This window comes from Apodemus sylvaticus, chromosome 22 (assembly GCF_947179515.1).
Source record: "Apodemus sylvaticus chromosome 22, mApoSyl1.1, whole genome shotgun sequence".
Classification (NCBI taxonomy): Eukaryota; Metazoa; Chordata; class Mammalia; order Rodentia; family Muridae; genus Apodemus; species Apodemus sylvaticus.
In genome coordinates, this window is record NC_067493.1 from 45,124,822 (window position 1) to 45,149,026 (window position 24,205).

Sequence of the window (24,205 nt, forward strand, 5' to 3'; positions counted from 1 at the left end):
TCAAAGAGCAAAGGGTGAAATTCATCATGGAGACTGAAAAGTAATATGGCTCTGTAAGAGCTTAACTAGCTGCAGGAGAGGAGAGGCCAGACATGGTTGTCTGTCTCTAAGAGAAAGGGGAAAGAGCTGGCCTTGGGATCAGCGTCACCTGGCCCGGTCAGGGTCAGGCTGGAGTCCATTCCCGCCCCACCTGGGATGTGCACAGCTGGGAACCCTGGCCTGAATGTAGCCCCTCACACCCAGCACTGCTCCTCACTGCCGTCTCCCCTTAGGCATCCCTAGAGGCCCTAGGACCAGAAATGCTCAAACACACACACCCCAGCTGGGTTAAATACCTAGAGGGCCGGTCTCTGGTCAAAAAAGCAGCTAAGGAGCCAAGGTATGGGGCAAGCCTCTCTCAGAAGGCTGACGACCGACCAGAGGCACCACAGACAGGGACTCACCAGCAGGGAAGGCCCCGGTGTAGCTCCTGTGGCCCAAGGAGTCCCCTGAGCTTTAGGGACCTTGGCAGTTCTGTTCTGAATGGAACTGTAGGACGAGCTGGTGTAATAAAGATCTTAGCATAGGTTAAGCACAGGGGTAAAAGGAAGGCTGCTCCAGGAGAACCTAAGATACCCAAGGGGCAGTGCTTCAGAGTGGGGATTTTAATACAACATGCATTCTCCCTGCGTCTCTCTAGCTTTTATCTTGATACAGGCCATAACATTTTCCTTTAATTAAAGAATTTTGCTCCGTTAAAGAGATAAATAGGGTTCATCTCAGGATTCACCCTTAGTTCCCTTATAACCTCAATATTAAAACAATTTACTAATTTATTAACTTTAATTTTATGTGTGAGTTTTCCCTTCATGCATATATATGCACCATGCACAAGCCTGGTGCCCACCGAGATCAGAAGAACGCATCGGATCCCCTGAAAATGAAGTCGCACATGGTTGTCAGCCACCATGTGGGTGCTGGGAATCAAACTCTGCTCCTCTGCAAAAGCAACAAATGTTCTTAACCACTAAGCCATCTCTCCAGCCCCCTAAAATTGATTTTTTAAAATCTATCCTTTGTAAGTTACCACTTTTATAATTTCTTTTCCTTACATGATTTTAAGCAGCCTGGCTGCCCGATCATGATTACTTTATTGCATGAAAAAAATTCCAGGTTAGGAATGTTAAATGTGGCCGGTGGTGGTGGTGCACACCTGTAATCCCAGCACTTGGGAGGCAGAGGCAGGCGGATTTCTGAGTATGAGGCCAGCCTGGTCTATAGAGTGAGTTCAGGCCAGCCAGGGCCTCACAGAGAAACCCTGTCTTGAAAAACCAAAAAAAAAAAAAAAAAAAAAAAAAAAAATGTTAAACGTTCCAAGTGATTGTGGTTGGTTCCATTTCCCACATTTTCAAATACTTTCAAGTTTGAAGTCTGTAAATCATCACATAGACCCTGCCCCGGTACACACAGGACTTATCCCCAATCAACTCCTTTTTTTTAAATTTTTTTTTTTTTTAAGATTTATTTATTTATTATATGTAAGTACACTGTAGCTGTCCTCAGATACACCAGAAGAGGGCGTCAGATCTCATTACGGATGGTTGTGAGCCACCATGTGGTTGCTGGGATTTGAACTCAGGACCTTTGGAAGAGCAGTCGGTGCTCTTACCCGCTGAGCCACCTCTCCAGCCCCCAATCAACTCCTTTTTAAAAAAGCTTTTTCTCATTTTTTCTTTCCTTTGAAAAACTGTAAGAGCTAGAGGTGGTGGTGCACACCTGTAATCCCAGCATTCTGGGAGGCAGCGGCAGGCAGATCTCTGAGTTCGAGGTCAGCCTGGTCTACAGAGCTAGTTCCAAGACAGCCAGGACTACACAGAGAAACACTGTCTCCAAACACAATTAACAAGCCCCTCTGTGCTAGCTAGGAACCAGGTGTGTTTTGGGTCAGGTTTATGTTCTGATTTGGGGACAGAATGCTTCTACTCTGGCCTGAAGCCATCTTTTCCCACCGGCTCTGGAGTTACCGTGAACACACCCATAACTCGAGAGTCAAGACTCTGGGTGATCAAGTGTGTCTTCCCAGCTGGGCCAGTCATGTTCCTTCTGACCCAGAAATAGAGTATGTCTGTCTCCTGGGTGGGGGAACAGTGCCTCTTACCTTTATTACCAGGCTCTAGGGAAGTCCTCAGCTTAAGGCTGCAAGAAGCAGAAGCTCGGAACTGAACTGTTTGAGGAAAGTCAGGAGACAAAGTCAGATGGCAGCAAATCGAAGTATTCCAAGGGCAAAGAAAGCCAAAAAGATAGCCAAGTGCCCTCAGGGATCTAAGAGTGGGAAACTGAAAACAAGCCAGGCAGTATCCAAACACCTTTAGAAGCAAACAAAACCCAAATCAGACATCTAGACCAAATGTTCCACAGCAAACACAACAGACAAATATTCTAAAGCAAAGCCCACTCGAAGGATCTACTACAGGAGCTTAGATAAACAAATGGGCCACGGACCCACCCGCAAGAGGCCCAAGAGTAAGGGCCTCACAAGACACCTGAGGAGACGGTGTACTAAATGGCGTTCGCTCACTGGGTCCCTGGCATTACCTTGCGTCTATGTAGGTGACTCCTCTGGTGAAAGCGGATGATGGGTTTTGGAGCCTGTACCGGGATCTGTCAGCACACACCCACAGCTCATCCCGAATTCCATGTTCCAACATGGAAGCAGTCACAGAACAGATTGGAAACAGGTTATAGCCAAGAGGGGAAATCTCAGCTTCTCTGTTGGTCACGGTGTTAGACCAGACACAGGCGGGCAAAGCATGACTATTTAGGGGCTAAAGCCCAATCTAAGGTGTAATTAGACGCGGCAGCCTTTCAGTCTCTCCGCATGACTGCAGTTCTACTAGAACTATCCGTTAGAACTCTTAGTCAACCAGACCTTGCAGACACAGCCTCTCTCCTGAAATCCTCATTTAGTTCTCATGTCCTTGATGCTAGATAGCGCCACATCCCTCCTAGGGTCAATCTGCTCTTACACGGATGGTAACTGACCTGGTCCCAGGTACCACTCTAGACACTGGAGTCTTAGAGAAAGGCTGACCAGACAAACAAGACTTCTGTCCCCATGGCATTTCTACTCCCATGGGACAGACAGGTCACAAACAAGAAAACAGCCTGGAGGTTCTGTGCTACAGAGAAAAGCTATCAATCATTTAGTCCCAGGAATGGGATGCGCAACCACTGTCCAGCATAAACACATCTGGGCATCAGCGAGAGCTTCATTTTCCTGGGGCAGAGGTAACAGGTATTTAAAGAGACAGCACAGGAGGAGAAGACAGACAGGTGCAGAATGGCAGTGTGCCAGTGTGGGCATACAGTGAGCCCGAGTCCAACAGAAGTGATGGAAGCTGATTGTCTTCCTACAAAGGATGGTGAGAGGACTCTGTCTCTACAGTCATGTTCAGGAATAATGCTCGCAGGCCCTTGAGAGACATCTGTGGTTGTGGGAGCTACATGTACATCACAAGAGTCTCAGAAGGGCACATGTTAGTTACCTTGTTAGTAACTGCACTAGGGAAGGCCGGGGCCTGTGCAGGTACTGACCAGGAAATGCAAACACCCACACTGAGCGCTCTCGGGGAGGCATCCCAGGATCACTGTGCATCTGGGAGTCCCTTGCAGCACAGTGGCTTTGTCTTGGGGGCTGTATGGAGCCATTAGATACTCTGTGGCACTCACTGTGAGGACCAGGTTGTAAGTCATCATTTAGCTAAGTCCTGAGAGCAAAGGAGCTAGCTGTGGGGAGGTCAGGGACTGGGTGACAGAGTTCCAAAGTGAAGGTGATGTGAGCAGAGGGGGAGAGAGAGCGGGAAGCACTGAAGAGGCAGGCAGATGCCTCAGGCCCTCGCGGGCAATTTGGACTTCTTGTAACAAGTCACTTGGTCTTATTTTTCCAGACTTTTTAAGTTTAAAGAAGACAAAGCAGGAAGTTGATAGTTCCCACCCCTCCTTTCACCCTGCCCTGTCCTCTGCTGTGCACACTGCATCTGTGTGTTCTCTGCTGCAGTATGTGTCCTGTACACGCACGCGCGCACACACACACACACACACCAGGGAGAAACTCCTACTATATGCATCAAATCCCAAAGCAGGATGGAAGCAAGTGTTTGGCAAGAACTGACTGAAACATGACGGAGCCTGGAGAGCAGTGCACACCCTCCACCCCAGCCCTCCAGGAGCCAGGAGGAGCGAGGTCACTCTGAGCTACATGGGGCTTGAGGCCAGCCTGGGATACATCAGATCCTGTCTCAAAAAACAGTGAGGGTCAATCAGTGTCTCAGCAGGTGAAGGGCTCGATATGAAGCTAGACAGGTTTAGTCCCAGGACACCACACAGTGGCCAGCCAGTTCCCACAGGCTGTCCTCCACGTGTGTTGGATGTCCAGCGTCATGTGCACACAGACATAGGTGTATATACACACACATATGCAAGCACCAGTACTTTTTTAAGGGAAATGTATAGATTGCTTTTCTTGTCCTGGGCACTGAGGCTGAGGGGGAAAGATCTCTAGTCCCTCAGGTCCCACTATGGTAGCACCTGGGCTGTCTGGAATAGAAATCCAGGAGTTGACTTGGTCCTTATTTTACAACCCAGAACTGACTGTCGGAAGGCAGCAGGGGGTAGGGGAAGGCAGGAGGGGATTTTCGGGGACAGTGATGGCGTGCAGCCTCTGAGCCGCTCACCTTTGGTCCCTGTCCCTGCAGATTCAGCAGGCCGTCCACGGCAACCTGCAGAAACACACGGTGCTGATCATCGCACACCGGCTGAGCACTGTAGAGCGGGCACACCTCATCGTGGTGCTGGACAAGGGCCGTGTGGTCCAGCAGGGCACGCATCAGCAGCTGTTGGCACAGGGCGGCCTCTATGCCAAGCTGGTGCAGCGACAGATGTTGGGGCTCGAGCACCCCTTGGACTACACAGCTGGCCACAAGGAGCCCCCCAGCAACACTGAACACAAGGCCTGACTGTGGCCCAGGCTGACGCACTGGAGGCGACCTGCCGAGTCCCACTCTTGCTTCCTGCACCCTGCCTCTGTCCACTCGCTCCCCAGGCACCGCCGGCTGCCACGGGCTTGCCCCCTTCTTCTGTGTCCTTCTTGGCTCCTCCAGGCCTGCCAAGGTAGAGCAGCCTTTTAAACCAAGTGACCAGGGTTCTTACTGCTCAGTTCAACCCACTCCAGTCAACTCCTAGATCTCAAAAACACTTTTTTGGGACTGGCGGTGAGCAAGCTCACTAGGATGTTTTCAAGACTTCTGAGCCAAGTGTGCACGACCCTTTCCAACTGCCTGGAGGATGTCTGGGAGGGAACTAAGCTCTACCCTCTGCCTCTCGGGAGAAGCAGCTTCCCTGTCCCCTAGGGGGACACAAGGGGTGGCCTTTCCATCCTTCCAGTCTCCCGGCTCTGTGAGTCAGGCCAGAGGTGGGGCAAGAGAGTGTGTGTGGGGGGGTGGCCCACTGCCCATCACCCCCCTGCCAATCAAAGCCAGTCTCACTGTGAACCACCGGAACCTCAGCAGAGGAGGGGCTGGCCAGGCCTGGTGGGCCTCGGTGCCCTCAGCCCCGCACCCAGCACTTGAACCCTCATCCTTCCCCTGGCTGGCACCTACCCTCCTGTCCACCCCTGCAACTCTGCGGAGGAACCTCGTTGTCTGTAAGATATATTCTCAGATTGGTGGAGGGGGACCCAGGCACTGCCCAGGGTCTGGCTCTGTCCTGGTTTTAAGGTTTTGGGAGAACTGGGTCAATAAAGTGTACTACCTCTGACCTCTTCCCCGTTATGTTTTCCGTGGGGCTGGCTCTCCGCTGGGCCTTGTCTGGGAGACACACAGCTGCACAGGCAGTTTGGTGCTGTGTCTTGGAGTCCCTGTCTCTGGGGTTCACATCCTAGGAAGTGAAGTGGCTGCTCTCCAGAATGCTGGCTTATCTCCATTATCCTCCTCCCCGGAGCTTGGAGATTTACACTTGCCTGCCCGGGGGTCTTTTCAACTCTAATACATCGTCTTTGATGGGGGTTGGTGGGGGGTGAGTGTGTGTGTGTGTGTGTGTGAACTGTCTCCACATACCAGGGACTCCTGAGTTTCCCTGGCAGCTAAGGACCATCTGACGTGGCTCTGACTGGCTTTTGCACCCACCCCCGCCCAGTCTGAGGTAGAGAACACTGCTACTGTCTGGGGGTATTGATCCAGTTTGTTTTCTCTTGTCAGTTAAAAGAATTAAAGGGGGGGGGGGAGAATTAAAAGGTATGACCTACCTTACCCTGCATCAGTGGCCCTCCCTTTGTCCAGCTGACCGACCCTAGTGAGGGGAGGACGAGCACCTGAAATTGTCAAGACTGGGCCACAGCCCCACTGTCAGGAGAGGAAGCCTGCCTCTTTGTCACGGCCCCTCTCCCCATCTGTACCATTTCTAGCTCCTCAACACTACTCAGCGCTGTGGCAAGGGAGGTCTGGGCCTAGGAAGGGCCTGTGGGTAATCCAGCTTGGGCGTTTTGTTTTTTGTTTTTTAAGACAGAGTTTATCTAGTCCTGACTGTCCTAGAACTCCCTCTATAGACCAGGATGACCTCAAACTCAGAGCTCTCCTGCCTCTGTCTCCTGAGTGCTGGATTAAAGGCGTGTGCTACAACCACCTGCCTCCACTTGGGCTTTGAGACAGGGTCTCTTTCTCGTGAGCTGACCATGATGAACTTGTGACATCTGGGGTCCCGTGGGGATATTATGCCCACGAACCTAATCTGAAAGAGGCAATTCACTGAGCTCTCTTCCCAGGTGTCTGGGTTTGTGTCAGCTGACAAACACTACCCAGCACAGGTGTGATCAGACCCCTGCCTTGCCTTGGTTGTCTATGGCGACTACATTTTGTAAATCCTTCTTTAATGTTGTAAAGACCCAACAAGATCCATTGATGAGCTGAAGTGGTCCAGGGGAAGCTGGGATGGCCACGGCACTCTTCCACTTCATGGAATGGGCCTCTATTTCCCCAACTGTAAAAGGGGATGCATTTCAAGAACTTCCTGCCTCTGTGCTCTTACCTTGATGGGGGCTCTGGGGTGGGCATGGCTCATTTGTTTTCTCTTATTCTTGAAACAAATGACCCCACTCTGAAGAAATGTACACTCTCATAGTTTGGGAAACCATAAATCTAAAGCAGGATGTCATGTGCTCCTTCCAAATTCTGGTGACTCCTGTTGTTCCTCGGCTGACGGCCCCGTCCTCTAGCCTCTACCTCTCAGCTACCAGCTCAGGTCTCCCTTTGATTTTATCAGAGCCCGACACTACACCAAGGTGATCCAGGTATTTCAGAGTGAGCTTACCTTGAGAGCCTTGACTTAATCATGTCTGCAAAGGCCTTTCTTCCCATTAGGGTCCAGTCCCAGGTTCCAGGTACTTGGCATGGATATCTTTTGGGGGGTATCCATTCAGCTCATCATAAAGGGAAACCTGCAACCTGGCTCATATTAACCTCAGAACTCAGGTGATTTGTAGAATGGGGGACTAAAAGTTTGTAGTCTTCAGATGTTTCCAGATTAAGTTGGAAATATCAGCTGTAGAGTGGAAACCAGCTGCTTCTGTGTCTCTGCACGCGCGCGCGCGCGCACACACACACACACACACACACATTCTCACCCCCCACCAACCCCCATCAAAGACGATGTATTAGAGTTGAAAACCCCAGGGCAGGCAAGTGTAAATCTCCAAGCTCAGGGGAGGAGGATAATGGAGAAGATAAGCCAGCATTTTGGAGAGCAGCCACTTCAGAAAAAGAATAAGGAAGCCCAGAGTTCCAGGAAAAGCAAGCTTTGGCTCTGGCTAACCTGAAGGAACAGACTGAAGAGAAGGAGGAAGCCCCTCCACCCAGCCCCAAGCAGCACTTCCTCCTGAGGACCTGGTCAGCTGCCACAGACTGGCTCCAGCCGGCTCCACCAGCCGGCGAAATGGGCCACACCTGGAGTCCCTGCAGCTTCTAGATCTCGGCTTGAACAGACGCCATGGGGCCCCGGTGTGAGCGGGCACCCCCGTCCCTCTCCCAACAGCCATCTCATCCCTCTCCGGCTTCTTCCCTCCTTTTGGTCAGCTCCAGCACCTCAGTTTACAAGCCCAAGACCTTTGCCTGTGGAAGAACCTTCTGGAGACTGAGCTAGCACCACTTTAGAGGCTAGCAATGAATTTAGAAATAAGTGGTTATTTTGGACGGAGATTAAGCTTACAAAATCCTTCGCAGCCTTCACGGTCCCCTCCACAAACACCTCATATCACAGGTTCACCTATGCCTGTGGGACCAACACATACTCAGTCATTAAAATTCCAAGCTTTTTCCACCAACGGCTTTCTGTTCCAATGTTCAAACCAGGGTGCTAAGATGCATTCAGGGATGTTTCTCAGTTGCAATAAAAGACACACTATAAAATTTATCACAGCGTTGGCTGGTGTCACCAAGGTCTAATTCCAGGACATATTCATCACCCGGAAGAAAACTGTGCTCATGAGCCCCACATCCCCTCGTCTCCCAGTCTCCATAGCCACTAATGTACTTGATCGCAGGCTGCAGGGTGTGGACATTTTGCACACATCTAGAAAGGGTCCTTGTGTGACTGGCCTCTCACTCACATCCTGTTTCCGATGTCCCTCCATATGGCAGCATGTGTCAAAGCTTTATTCTTTTTTATGGCTGAATAATAGTCCATTGTATGCGCAGACCACACTGTGTGTCTCTTCACCCACTGAGGGACAGCTGGTTGTTGCTACCCTTTGACTATTGTGAAGAGTGCTGATGTGAACATTTGTGGTTTTGTACAGATGTCTGTTTACAGTTCTCTTGGGAGACCCTCATATTCCTGCTGTTTCTACAGCAGTCGCACCAGTTTACACTCCCAGCAGGCTGAGGTGCCTCACACCTGCTGTCCCAGCAATCAATAAGTTGACACAGGAGGATTGTCCCTAGTTCAAGCCCAGCCTGGACTACAGTGTGAGACTGTCTTAAAATTTAAAAAATAAAAATAAAAAAAACCCATAAACAAACAAAGGCAAATACTCCAACATCCATGCCCAAGGTTTCTACCCTTTCCCTATACCTCCAATGTTCGGTATTTTCTGTTTTGTTTTTTACTTATAAGCATCCTGGAGGCGATCAGACAGGGCAAATTTGAAAACTTTGTTTCTTTTTCTACTGTTTATAAGCACATGAGTGCATGTGTGTGTGGGTGTGCACGTATGTGCAAATGCACGTAGATGCCCAAGGCTGACGTTGTGTATTACCCTGCCTCATTCATACCCAGAACTCCCACTATATGATTCGCCCTTATAATCAGTTTGCCCAGCAGAACCTGTGCCCTCCTTCCACGGCTGGAACGGCAGGTGAGCCACCATGCCTGCCTGGCACTGATGTCAGATCAGAGGCTCTGTCCTCAAAAGCACTTTAGCCAGGAGCCATCTCCACAGCCTGTTTGCTTATTCAGAGATTTTTTTTTTTTTAGACAGGGTTTTACTATGTATCCCTGGATCTCTGGTAACTCACTATGTAGACCACACAGGCCTCTCCTGAGTTCTGAGATTAAAGGCACGAACTACTACACCCAGCTCTAGAGACGACACTTACTCTGTAGTCCAGGCTGGCTTTGAACTCATAGACCCTCCTCCTGCCTCAGCCCTCAGAGTGCTAGAATTATCAAAGTTGTAAGCCACTACACTCAGCAAAAACTTGCTTATTTATTTATTTGGGGCTGGTGATTTGGCTCAGCAGGTAAAGGTGCTTGCTGCCAAACCTGATGAGCTGAGTTTGATCCCCACGGTCCACATGGAATGGGAGGCCGTTGCCTCAGCCTCTGAAATCACAACACATAAATACATATCTGTTCATGATAAATTAATGTGGTCTGTACCATGTGTGGTGTACATGCTTAAAATCACAGCGCTCGGGAGGCAGAGACAGGGGGATCAACAGTTCAAGGTCATTCAGGGCTAGATAGTGAATTTGAGGCCAGTCTGGGCTATATGAGATCCTATCCCAAATACCAAACTACAGTAGCCAAGAGAGTACACATTCACGGGGGGATTTGTCTCTGAAGTTTGGAGGCAGAGCATGAAGGTGATGCACAATAATTTAGTTATTTCATTAAGAATAAAATAAGGCACTGGGCCGGGTGGTGGTAGCACACAACTTTAATCCCAGCACTTGGAAGGCAGAGGCAGGCAGATTTCTGAGTTTAAGGCCAGCCTGGTCTACAGAGTGAGTTCCAGAACAGCCAGGGCTATACAGAGAAACCCTGTCTCGGAAAAAAACTTAAAAAAAAAAAAAAGGCACTGGATATAGTTCGCTGGTTAAGAGCACATATTGCTCTTACAGAGGACCTGAGATTCCCAGCATGGCTTACAGGCTTACAAACACTGATAACTCCAGCTCCAAGGGGTTTGATGCCCTCTTCTGGCCACCAAAGGCACTGCACTCATGTGCACATACCCACACAGAGATATACATATACACATAATTTAAAAGGAGTGGGCTGGAGAGATGGATTAGCATTTAACAGTGCTAGCTGACCTTGCAGAGGACCCAGGTTTGGTTCAGCTCACAATCATATATAACTCAAGTTCTTGGGGATCTGGTACCCAATTCTGGCATGTGTGTGGGTAATACATGCATACATGCAAGCACTCATATACATAAAATAAAAGTAAATAAGTCGAGCCAGGCAGTGGTAGCACACGCCTGTAATCCCAGCACTCTTGGAGGCAGAGGCAGGTGGATTTCTGAGTTTGAGGCCAGCCTGGTCTACAGAGTGAGTTCCAGGATAGCCAGGGCTATACAGAGAAACCCTGTCTCGAAAAAACCAAATCCAAAAAACAAACAAACAAACAAACAAAAAAAGTAAATAAGTCTTTTTTTACGTTAAAAAAAAAGGGGGTGGCCAGATGGCTCAATGGATAAAGGCGTGCCCCTGACAACACTTAATGACCTAAGTTTGTCTCCAGGTTCTTGTGCATGGTGAAGGAAAGGAAGAACACCTGCAAGTTGTCCTCTGACCACCACACAGTGCTGTGACACACACACACACACACACACACACACACATGCAAATAAACAACTGAACAAGCAAACAAATAAATACTCTTAACACCGGTCATGCAGACGTAGGGGGATCTCAGTAGGCCAGCCTGGGCTACACAGCCAGACCTTGAAGAAACCATGCTCAGCAGCTGTCCTAGGTTTTGACACACATATCTGCTGTAATGTTCTATGGACAGTTTTGAATATCCAAATGATCCCTGGACACGAAGGACAGAAAGCCAAGAGCCTGCACAAGCCCCACCTTGCTGATTTGTTCTGGGAATTCTTCCAAGGAGGAATGGAAGCCAGGTCTGATGGCTCTCCTGACTGAACGCCGCTGCCACCAAGCCCACAGGAGCAGGGCTGTCACAGGGAAGCTTCAGTCCACCCTGTCATCACCGTGCGGAGTCCTAGCTTCCTCTAGAGCACTGGTTCTCAGCCTTCCTAATGCCATGTTCCTTTAATATGTGTTGTGGTGCCCCCAACCATACAATTATTTCATAACTATAATTTTGTTACTGTTATGAATCATAATATAGAGATCTAATATGTAGGATATCTGATATGTGACCCCTTATGAAAGGGTTGGTCAATCCCAAGGGGGGCCTTGACCCACAGGTTGAGAAATACTGCTCTGAAAATGGACCTGGATTTCTAGAACATTTCAGAGATGGGTGCCAAGGTGGTTCACATCTATAATACCAGCACTCAGAGGATTCTCATGAGTGGGAGGCCAGTCTGGCCTATATAAAAGGCAGATCTAGCCTGTAATCCCAGCACTCAGGAGGCAGAGGCAGCAGGATCTCTGAGTTCAAAGGCCAGCCTGGTCTACAGAGTGAGTTCCAGGACAGCCAGCGCTATCACTGCTTGGGGGAAAGAAAGCTGGGCATGAAGCTAGAGAAGTGGCTTGGCCCTAAGCCTGAGACCCGAGGTCAATACCCCAAACCCACCCCATAGAAAGGTGCAAAGAGAGAATTAATGTTACAAAGTTGTCCTTTGACCTGTACGCACACAAGTGTATGTGCACGCGCGACACACACACACACACACACACACAAATGAAAAAATAATTAAAAAAACCCTCCCTAACTGACCTGTGCTATGGCTCCCTGGATGGCAAGCCTGTTGTCCTCAGCAGAGTACCTGGAATCCACGTAAAGATGGAGGGAGATGCAACTCCATAGAGTTGTCACCCAGATGCTCTGAGTGAAGCTACTGCCAACTCCTAACCTCTACAGAGCGCCTTGTCACAGTGTCTGCCCCCACACACTAAATAAATGCATACGTGTAATAACAATGCTAAAGGTGAGCCTTGCCTGAGGAATGATACCCAAGGCTGTCTGTCCCCTGACCGTAGCATGCACACTCACATGCTTGCATATGTGCACTCACATGCACACTATTTTTTTCTCCTGAAGGTGTATTTACCTTGTTTCTATGTATTTAAAGGTTTCACTGTAGCCCAGGTTAGCCTCAAACTTAGAGTGATCCTCCTGCCTGAGCCCATCAAATGTTGGGATTACAGGTGTATATACCACCACACCCAGTTTTTTTCCCCCAGAACTTGGGAAGTGCAAGACTGGGGATTTGAAGTTCAAGGTCATTCTCGGTATATAGTAAATTTTAGGCTAGCCTGGGCTATATGAGACCCTGTCTCAAAACAACAACAACAACAACAACAATAACAATAAAAGAAAACTGAGAACTGAGCCCAGACAGCCTGAGAGTAACTGGCCTCCCCAAACTAGAAATGGCTTTTGTTATTTTAGGCAGGATCTGGCTGGCTTGGAACTTGCTACACAAGCCTGGCTGATCTAGAACTTGTGGGACCATCCAGCCTCTCCTTCCACAGTGCTGGGATCGTTCTCGAGTATCACTGCCCAGCTTCAAGCTGGAATTCTTAATTACATTTTACTCATTTGACATTTTGTGGGGTGTGGGTACAAGAGCGCATGCCACAGTGGGCATGGGGGTCAGAGGTCAATGCCCAGGAACGGTTGGTCTCTGCCTCCTTCCACGGTGTGGGTCCAAGGCATGAGCTCATAGCTTAGTTCGGCAGCAAATAACCTGCATGCTTAAAAAGGGGGACGAAAGCAGAGAAGGCTGTAGGTGGAAATTGGCTCTGTGGAGGCCTGTGCTCAGTGTAACTGCTGGCTAGGAATTCCAGACTGGAGGCAGCGAGATGGCTCGGTGAGTGCAGCAGTGGGGCACCAGCTTGGAACTGGTCCCACCCTAGCAGCGCAGATCATTAGTGATGATAATATATCAAACAATGCACACATGTCCCGAAGGGTCAGCTGCCCCACACGGAGGAGCTCCAGATAACTGGGCTGAGTCACTCACCAGGAAGTACAGGAGGAACGCCACCCACCCCAGGGCTCCCAGTGGCTTTGGCTGGTAAGACAGGGGAAACTGGGCCTTTAGATTGCTGAGTCACTTGGGCAGTGCTCACAGCCACCTCAGAGGATGATGGTGGCAGTCCTCGTGTCACTGCACCACCTGGAGAGACCGAGGTCAGTCATTCGGCAAGCATTTCCTGAGTACCTGCTATATACCAAACCCGTGGCAGGGCAGGGGTATCTCCAGTCTGAGGTAATGCGATCCAAAGGTGACATCAGGAACTAAGGTAACCAGGAGAGAGGCACTGCTGAGCTGGCTCTCTCAGGAGGTGACAAATGGCTTCAGACCTGAATGACAGTTTAGAAACTCCTGGAGAAGTGGAATGTAACAGCCGAGGGTGCAGCTCAGATGTGACCTAACAAGTTCAGTCCTAGTCATTTATTCCAAAGAAATGAAAACATCTGGGCTGGAGAGATGCCTCAGCGGTGAAGAGCACCAACTGCTCTTCTAAGATCCTGAGTTCAAATCCTAGCAACCACATGGTGGCTCACAACCATCCTTAATGAGATCTGACACCCTCTTCTGGGGTGTCTGAAGACAGCTACAGTTGTACTTACGCATGATAAATAAATATATCTTAAAAAAAAAAAAGAAATGGAAATCTCAGCAGAGATACACACAAGCGCTCCTACTATCTGTCGGAAGAGCTACAGGTGGGGTCGCGAAGCCTGTTCTGGGTATACAGTGGACAAGAGTTCACGCCAGAGCACGGGCTGCTTCTAAACTATGCAAGGTGAGAGGAAGACTCTAATGCGCTAGGCACAGAAAGCTGTGTGTCCTAGGGTTGCCCTCTCCATCCCCCAGCCCCCAACCCCCCCACCTGCCCAGGGCAGAAGACAGAACCCGGGGCCCTGAACAGAGCAGGCAACTTCTGTTTTGGTTTTTTTGAGACAGGGCTTTTCTGTGTAGCCCTGGCTGTCCTAAAAATCATTCCATAAAAAAAGTTGGATTCAAATTCACAGAGATGCCCCTGCCTCCTGAGTGCAGTGATTAAAGACGTGTGCCACCAATGGTTTGGGCCAGTTTGTTTTTGTTTTGAGATAGGGTCTCATTCTGTGGACCAGACTGGCCTTCCCAGCCCTGGAATTCCAGCTGTGAGGCACCACAGCCAGCCTCACGTATGATCTTCATTTGTTCTATTCAGAATCTTCCAAGTTATAGAGGCAGAAAGCAAAATAGTGGTTGTCACAAACAGGGAGAGAGACAGGGTGTGACTGTTTAACAGAGACTGGGAGGGGGAGGTGGGTGGGTGGGGATTATGGGATGGTGTTTTCAAACTTGAGACCTGAGGCTGCAGACATGTGATCACCTCACATTGAGAATTTTTGATCTTTAAAATAGTATGAGATTTTCATCTAATTAAAAGGGAAAACTTTAAAAAAAATAAAGAAAGAAAGAGATGAACTGATCACAGTAGCATACATCTGTCATCCCGGTACTCAGAAGGCAGGGGCGGGGGGCTGCTGGAGGTCTGAGGCCGGCATTAAATGTACAGAATAACACAGCTCTGAGCCAGTCAGGGCTACATGGTGAGACCGTTGCAAAAAAAGAGAAGAAAAGAGAGGCAGGGAGAGAAAAAAATGTGTGGGGAGGTATCTATCTTGCCCAGGAACAGTGAGGTCAAAGGTCATAGGCAGGAAGCAGCTGGGACATGTGGGACAGGCTATGGGCAGTGGACAGAAGGCAGAGGACCTGAGGCAGAAAGGGCAGGACAGTGGTTAGGCATCCGGGACCAGTGGGCTCCCGGAGGTGGCTTTTAATGTAGGAAGACAGAGGGCATTGGAGGGTTTTGGTCAGGGTATGACACAGTCACACATTCCGGCTCACTGCGGTGAACGTGTTATACGGGGCTGAGAGAGGCTCATTTTCTTGCTGGGCTGGACCTGGGCTTACCTTCCTGTCTGAGGAACTGTGGTCTGAGAGAGTGTCTGCAGCGAGCACGCAGGAAGTCCTGCTCTTCTTTATAACTGAGGGAGCTCTATGAGTAGAAGCTGCTTTGAAACATTTCAAAGACTTATGTGCAGTGTGGAGGGAGCCAGAACCCCGAGCAGCACAACACCCCATGGATACACGGGAGACCCTTCCATGTCCTGGCAACAGATCGGCAGTGGACACACCTCAAAGTGATGAGAGATTCTGTTAGGCAAGCAACTTGAGGCTTTGCTGACAAGGCCTGCTTGGGTTCCTTGACCTCTGGCTACATCTGTTATCTGGGTTTTTCTAGACAAGGCCTAGAAAAAGGGAAAGTCTTCTCTAAGCAGGAGCCTGGCTTCCTGTGTCTTTGCAGAACCGGAAGGTGGCTGATCTGGTACCCAGAAGGCATGCTCTGGGCCCGCCCCTCCAGACTGCTTCTTTTCAGTCTTCCCCAGTTGTCTCCATGTTATTTAGCCTTTCTGGCTTCCCACCATGTTGCTTTCTGTCTTAGCATACATGCTCGATGTTTCTCAAAGACTGAGGCTGGCCTCTCTCAGAGGGCCCCTCCTTGCTCATAGTAGGTGTTCACACACTAATCTCTGTGAGAACCGGCCCTGCTCTTTCCTCCCAGCTAGCTCCTTCCTGGTGTTTCCTCAACTCCTCACACTCACTGCAGAGCAAAGGAAGCCTCTTGAGGTTTTCATCCTCAAACCTGTTTTCCTCCCACACCAGTGCATCTGAGGTAATGGAGTCGTGTGGCAGTTGCTCAAGCCCAGAATAATCTAGGCATCTGATCGGGCTCCTCCCTTTCTTCAGGCCCCAGAATTCATCTCCAGGCAGGAGCTGACTGTGTCAATCCTTGCTGCTTCCTGAGAGGATCCTGTTTCCTCATGGCCGCTGCTCCGCCTGGATCTGAATTACCATCTCACCTGAGGATCGGCCATCTGACCCTCGGGCCCTGCTCTGCCCCCGCAGGCCTTTGGACTTTCTTTTCACCTGAGAGTTAATTATTTATCTGTTGTATATGTGTGTGTTATATACGTACTAGTTTGTATGGATATACATGCCTGTGTGGGTGTGTATGCATCATATAAGCCAGAGACTAGCTTAGGGTGTCTCTCTTGATTGTCTCTACTTCGTTATCTTTTACATTTAAGTAGGAGGAACTGGGTCTCTGTCCACAGCGGACTCTGCAGGCTGAGCTCAGGAGGAGCAGGCACCTTAGACCAGTGAGCCTTCTCCCTCGCCCTCCACCTCTGAGGCAGCGTCTCTCCCTGAGCGTGGGGGATACCAACTCCTGCAAACTAGGTCAGCCAGCCCTGCTTCCTCCTCCCCGGAGCTGGGGTTTTAGTAAAAAAGCCACACGTGGCTTTTGTAAGTGTGCTGGGACCCGAACTCAGGTTCCCACATCTGCACAGGCACCTTCACCAACGGTGCCATCTTCTCACCCCTCGACCTTATTTCTCACACAGTCAGCTTTATGAAAGAGCTGGTAGAGCTAGCTCAGGAGTTCCTATCCACCCCATGCCGTGTTCCTCTTCCTCTCCGCTGCAGCTCCGGGATGATGGACCCAGCATCCCAGCTCTCGGTCGTACTTTCCACTTTCCTATTCTTTACAACTTTTGTGTGTGTGTGTGTGTGTGTGTGTGTGTGTGTGTGTGTGTGTGTGTGTGTGTGTGCAGGTATTGCTTGGGCAGGAATCCATATCTATGTGCATGTGGAGACCAGAGTTGACATCAGATGCCTCCCTCTGTCACTTATGTTTTGAGACAGGCCCTCCCGCTGCACCTGGAGCTCACTGGCCAGTGAGACCCTGAGCTGTTCCAGCCTTTTCAGGGTGCTGGGATCAGAACCTAGGTGCTCACGGGCGTACAGCAGGCACGTTCCACACTGAGCCGCCTCCCAGTGCCGCTCTTCAGGTCTTAAAAGCACTTTACTCTCTTCACATCTTACAAGGCACATTTGTTTACAATCAATGAGACATCAAGTAAAGGCTAGAGTTGGTTTGGATTTTGGGTTTTTGGGTTCCCTCAGTTTCCCCATTTTTATCTGTTGTCCTAGCACCAGAAACCACACCACATTTAGTTCATGAATCTCCTTACCCCTCCTTTTGCTGTTTCTTGAACTTTTGGGGGGGAGGTAGGGTAGGTAGCTTCTAGCTCAGGTTGGCCTTGAGCGTATAACTAAGGGTGACTTTGAACTCTTGACCCTGCTGTCTCTACCCACTAAATGCTAAGATCACAGGCATGTACAACTGTGCCTGGTTTTATGTAGTTCTCAGGACTTTGTGCACATAGGCAAGCATCAAACCAATTGAGCTGCATCCTGAATATTTTTCTTGTTTGTTTGAACTGAGACAGGGTCTCATTCTAGTCCTAACTGGCTTTGAACTCCTGCCAATCTTCCTTCCTTGTGGTTGTGTGTCACCACACCCAGCATCAGATGGTCCTGAGTTTTGAGGTGCCCCCGTCAGGGCTTTGAGAAGGGCTCTTTCCTGCGATCTGTTCCCTGGTTTAGCAGGTTTTAGAAGGAAGAGCCGTCCTGCTTTATCAAAGGCCCATACAAACGCCAGAACTCTGGAGTTACAAGAGGAGGATCATAAATTCAAAGTCTCCTCAACTACATAATGAATCTGAGGCCAACCGAGGATAAACAAAACTCAGTCTCAAAAAACAAACAAACAAACAAACAAACAAAAAGCCCAAAGGCTTATCTAGCTTCTGTTTGTGAAGTTACTCTTCTCTCCTTCCTATACTGTGCCCCTGAAGAGAGTTTCCTCACTGCCCACACCTATGACCGGTGAGTGAGTCATGAACTAACTCTCAGGGCTGAAAATCAGGTCCTCCCAGTCCTGGCCCACACCCTCTGCTTCTCTGAGCTTGGCTTAGCTGACCTCCTGGGCCTCACATGCCCTGGCACTGCGCCCCCTCTGTGGCCTCATCTGCTGCCACTTCCCTGTTAGTCACTGCCCTCAGGCACACTGCCTTCCTTGTCCCTCGATGTGGTCTTGCCTCTAGGCTGGTACCCAGCCTCTCCCTCTGCCTAGAGCCACTTCCGCCTCCTATTTAGTGTGCTTCAGCCAGTTTCTGTGTGCGAGCATTCAGGTTACAGCATGGGCATCTCCTCTGCTGGAGACATCGGGAACTCATGACCTGGGGGGGGGGGGTCCTCACCACAGGCAGTCTGTCCATAGGCACCGCCCTTGCACACAGTTAGCCTCCAGTGCTCAGCCTTGGAGAAGGCACAGTACCCTTGAACACAGCTAGGTCACTGTAGAGGACCCTGACAAAGGGCAGAGAGTGAGAGTGTCTCCCAGACACTTGAAAGATGGAAATAAGGGCGGAAGGGGTGTCACACACCTTTAACCCCAGCACTCTGGAAGCAGCGAGTTCCAGGGTAGCCTGGTCTACATAGCAGTTCTAGACCAGTCAAGGCCACAGAGGGAGACCCCATCTCAACAGAAAGACAGAAACACCCACAGCACACACCATGGGGACTGGAACTGCAGCTCAGCTCAGAGGGAAAGCACGAGCTAGCACTGGGCTTGATTCTCAGTAATATACACAGATAGAGACACAGAGAGGGGGGAGAGAGATGGAGGGATAGAGGGGGAGAGGAGTGGGCAAGGAGAGAAAGGGGGGGGATATGAAGAGCCAAGAGCCAAGTGTGGGTGCATATACATTTGCAACTTGAGGCAGGAGGATTGCTTTGACTTTGAGGCTGTCTGGGGCCCACAGCTAGCACCAAGCCGAGTGGCATGCATCTGTAATCCCAGCACTTGCACGGTGGAGGGAGGAGGGTCAGGATGTCAAAGCTGCCTTTCGATTTATAGCAAAAATAAGGCCAGCCTGGGTTACCTGAGATCCTGTCTCAAAAAAGCAAAATAAAAACAAATTAGGAGGCAGGAGATGCCTTTCATCTCAGCACTGGGAGGCAGAGGCAGGCAAAACTTTGTGAACTCAAGGCTAGCATGCTGTACGGAGTGAATTTTAAGACAGCCAGGGATGTGTGTGTGTGTAATTTTATTTTGTTTCATTTAGTATATCTATATATCTATATATAAGTACGCATAACAATAAGATAGGGGAAAGTTACCAGTCACCAATGCAGGAGGACGCACCCCACAGGCAGCAGCCGTACCCAGAATGGCAGTGCACTTACTGAAGTTTCCTGAGTAAGCCTGAGAGACACCAGCGGCTCCAGCCTCGGGGGATGAGTGAGAAGTTTGACCCAGACCAACCCTGAAAAAGGAAAACGGAGGGGCTCTTGCTACAGCCCTGCCTGCCTCCCGTACACTTCAGACGGTGGTCTGGGACCTGGGCCTAGAGCTTCATGTGTGGTGGTTGTGACAGTATCAGCCCCTCCCTCAGCATGGCAGAAACAGACCTGCTCCCTGAGAGGCCAGCCCACCATTCTAGGTCTGAGGGGATCCCAGAGCAGCTGAAGGAAACCTGGCAGCTCTGGTTTAAAAGAGGCCTGAGTGCAGCCTCAGGGCTTCATGACAGTCACCCCCACTGTGAGCCACCGGGCTGCAAAATCAGTCAGCTAAGGTGTCAAGCGTCCAGCCTCTAAGAAGCAATTAGTGTAGGAAGGGCCATGGAAGTGGAGTCCCCTGGAGTGACTCCTGATGGCTTTATGAACAGTGAGAAGAAGCCTAAGAGCCACACAGGCGTAAGCACTGCCTCTCGCCACACGTCCTGCGCTTCCTCAGCACTCTGGATCAGTACTTTGTTATACTGACGGAAAGCGTACAATATGCTGGCACCACATGAGGGAACAAGGCCGTCTGAGCAGAGCCAGGCCGTGCAAAGCCCAGGGCCGAACATTTCCAGCACAGACTCTGAGACCATTAGGCTTAAATGTTTAAAGCAGTAAGTACTCAGCTGGCTTTGGTTTTGTTGTTGTCATTATTTTGGTTTTTTGATACAGTTTTGTATAGCCCACCCTGTCCTCAAACTCCCCAGGAATGCTCCTCCTGCGTCCACCACCCGAGTGCTGGGAACACAGTTATCATGCCTGGTTTTCTGTGTTGCTGAGGCTGGAACTCAGAGCTCTGTAGTTGTTAGGCAGGTCCTCTACCAACTGAGCTGCATTCCAGGCCCTTCCAAATGTTTACAGGCTGGGCTATGGTGGGGCACACCTGTAATCCTAGCACTCAAGTCAGAGCAGGTGGATCTCTGTGAATTCAAGGCCAGCCTGGTCTACAAAGGGACTTCCAGGACGTTACAAAAAAAAAAAAAAAAAAGCAGATTTCTGAGTTTGAGGCCAGCCTGGTCTACAGAGTGAGTTCCAGTATAGCCTGGGCAATATAGAGAAACCCTGTCTCAAAAAAAACCAAATCCAAAAAAAGGGGATAGGGGTGGGAACTAAAAGCCTAAACTGGGCCTGGAGCCATGGCTCCAGATGTGGACGTGAGAGCACTGGCTCCAGACATGGACGTGAGAGCACTGGCTCCAGATGTGGACGTGAGGAGAGCACTGGCTCCAGACGTGGACATGAGGAGAGCACTGGCTGCAGACGTGGACGTGAGAGCACTGGCTGCAGACGTGGACGTGAGAGCACTGGCTGCAGACGTGGACGTGAGAGCACTGGCTGCAGACATGGACGTGAGAGCACTGGCTGCAGACATGGACGTGAGAGCACTGGCTGCAGACATGGACGTGAGAGCACTGGCTGCAGACATGGACGTGAGAGCTCCATGGCTCCAGACATGGACGTGAGGAGAGCACTGGCTCCAGACATGGACATGAGGAGAGCACTGGCTGCTCTGCCGAGGACCCTGGCTTGGTTCCCAGCACCCACACGGTGGCTCATAACCGTGGGATTCATTTCCAGGAGATGCGATGCCCTTTTCTGGTCTCTGTGGGCACTGCTGTCACACGGACGCATATGCACACAGACAAAGCATTCAGAAACATAAACAAATAATAAAGAAAAAAACCAGAATAAGGGAGTAGAAGCAGAAGACTGCATGAGAAATTTTGTTCTATATTTGTTTCAAGTTCCAGACAGACAGATGGAGAAGGCAGGCAGGCAGACAGACAGACAGACAGACAGACAGTGTGGGGCAGAAGAAAGTGGATGACTCACTCAGAGCCAATGAAAAGCAGCCTCCAGATCCCAGCAAGGCCAGAGCCTTGCTGAATGACTGCACTAGGGCTGGGAGGTCTTTGAATGTGGGCCCTGCCTCTGCTCTCCCCCTCCAATGTGGGCATCCAGGGGACAAAGCCCCTTCTCTCCCTGAGGCTGCACACAGTGGGAACCAGTCCCCATCATGGGAGCCTGTCAGCCTGCTGCCAGCTCTCCCTGCCAGATGTCCTTCAGCCCCTGTTCAGTCTTTGTTGTCCTGCCCCCGCCTCCCTGGTTATCTGTGGGTTTAAAATAGACAGGCAAGCGAGGAATGTTGCCCGGCGACTCAGCTGCTACCAGCCCGGTGTGCAGCCTCAGATCTTCCAAATCCTTCCCCTGCAGCAAGAGGAGCACCTGTGTCAGAGCTTTCTCTCCACTGAGTTAAAAGAACACTTTGAATTCAGAACGCCAGCCAAAACACTATTGCCACAGAGCAGCACATTAGAACACATTAGAACAAAGCTCATGACGATTTTATTCTAAGGCTATTGTGGTCATACTAAGGGTCAAGGGCACACATCGGGACCAGGCTGATAAAGTCCAACCGATTGTTACACATGCTCTTTTGTAAGGAGAATGTTTTATTTTTACAGAGCCTCACTTTCCAGACGGGAGCAGAGAAAAGAAGGCTTAGGCACGTAATCTCAGTACTCGGGAACTCAAGTCAGGAAGATTGCTGTGAGTCTGAGGCCCGCCTGGGTTATATAGCAAGTTCCAGGCCAGCCTGAGAGATACAGTATGACACCCTGTCTCAAAGTAAAAAGTGAAAATGACAAAGCAAATCAGCTACACACACACACACACACACACACACACACACACACACACGAATGGGTGTGGAACATACCTTTAATCGAAGCACTCAGGAGTAGAGATAGGTGGGTCTACATGAGTTCAAGACCAGCCTGGTCTACATAGTGAGTTCCAGGCCAACCAGAGTTAAATATTCTCTACATAGCCCTGGCTGTCCTAGAACTCACCATATAGACCAGGCCAGCTCAGACTTACAGGAATGCACTTACCTCTGCCTCCCAACTGCTCGGATTAAAAGTCTGTGTATGTGTGTAGACCACATCATTCTCACTGACCTCTGACCTTTTTTTTTTTTTTTTTTTTTTTTTTTTGGTTTTTCTGAGACAGGATTTCTTTGTGTAGTCCTGGCTGTCCTGGAACTCACTCTGTAGACCAGGCTGGCCTCGAACTCAGGAATCTGCCTGCCTCTGCCTCCCAAGTGCTAAGATTAATAAGCCACCATTGCCTGGCTTATTTCTACACCTTGTCTCATCACACATTTCTTTCTTTCTTTGACACATTTATGCATAGGTGCACGCGCATACACATGCACATACACATGCGCATACACACACACACACACACACACACACAAGTACAAGTGACGTTAGGAGCCGATGTGTCCGATTCCTGGCAGCTGGCGTTAGATGGCTGTGAAGTACCTAACATGGGTGCTGGGAACTGAAGCCGTGGTCTGGAGGAGCAGCCAGTGCTCCTCACTTCCGAGCCCGCTGCTGCCCTTCCACATACACACAAATCCTCACCCTTGTGTGTCAACTTCAGGGGAAGGCCGGGCCTGTTTTGCTCACTGCCTGCTTCTGTCTCCACAATTCCCAGCTCTAGAAGCTGCTCAGGAGCTGGGCGGTGGTGATGCATGCTTGTGATCCCAGCACTCTGGAGGCAGAGGCAGGCAGATTTCTGTGTTCAAGGCCAGCCTGGTCTACAGAGTGAGTTCCAGGACAGCCAGGGCTACGTGGAGAAACCCTGCTTCAAAAGACAAAACAAAACAAACAAACAAAACAAAAAGTCTGCTCAGGAAAGACGCATGAGTGAAAGCACGCCCGTGGGATGTGGAAGGAGGAGAGGGCTCAGGATGTCTCGCCATGCACACCCTCCAACAGTGGCAATGCTGGGTGCTTTGTGGGCACCTCTGAGACAACACTTGATGCATTATCCATCCATTTCTCTCTGTGTTTTTAAAGAGGCGCTGCCCTACCCCATCTACCCCAAATCTGCTCTTTCCTTCAAACTACAGAGTTTGCTGGGTTTGCTTTGTTTTAATGTAATGGGTGAAGTGTGCGATGTGTGTGGCTATACCACAGCATGCACTGGAGGTGAGAGGGCCACTTTCAGGAGTCTGTTCTCTTCATCCACCACCATCTGGAGAGCCAACCCGGGTCATAAAGTATGACCGGTGTGCAGTTTTCCTACCTGAGCCATCTTGCCGGCCTTTGTTCTGTTTTTGAGTCAGTGACCCCATCATGTAGCCCAGGCTACCTTCAAATTCCTAATCTTTTTGCCTCAGCCTGGGGTGGGATCGCTGGCCTTTGTTGCTGCTTTGGGCTTTTAGTTCTTTCCATACATGGTTTCATAATGCCGATCTGTATGTAGGGAAAGGGTGTGACAAAAGAATATAAAAGATGTACAAAGGTGGCAAACTGCCCATCACATCGCAGTGGGCAGGCTTCTGGAACCTTGAGGAAGGATGGAAGGCTGAGGGGTAGAGGTGGCCCGAGGTGTGAGATGGCCCAAGAGGATCAACACTGGCAGAGCCACCTCCAGAAGACCTGTGAGGTGTCATGAAGTTAACTCACATCTGCACACATTTTCTCCCTGAGACATGCAAAACTTCACAGTGATTAGAATGGTCCAGATTTGGTGCCTGAATTAACACCTTC

The 24,205-nt window shown here is 50.0% G+C and overlaps 1 protein-coding gene and 1 long non-coding RNA gene across 2 annotated transcripts in view; one reads left to right on the plus strand and one right to left on the minus strand.

Moving 5' to 3' along the window:
- Abcb9 (ATP binding cassette subfamily B member 9) overlaps positions 1-5,793 on the plus strand; it is a 34,239-nt gene extending 28,446 nt beyond the window's left edge. The window contains exon 12 of the mRNA XM_052168008.1: positions 4,734-5,793. Within this exon, the coding sequence (XP_052023968.1) occupies positions 4,734-4,994 (261 nt within the window). The 3' untranslated portion in view covers positions 4,995-5,793. The remainder of the gene's footprint in view (positions 1-4,733) is intronic.
- The window catches only part of LOC127672698 (uncharacterized), a 32,424-nt gene that overhangs the window by 3,647 nt on the left and 4,572 nt on the right, over positions 1-24,205 (minus strand). Inside the window, exon 2 of the long non-coding RNA XR_007975001.1 lies at positions 2,138-2,203. This is a non-coding gene — a long non-coding RNA (uncharacterized LOC127672698). The remainder of the gene's footprint in view (positions 1-2,137; positions 2,204-24,205) is intronic.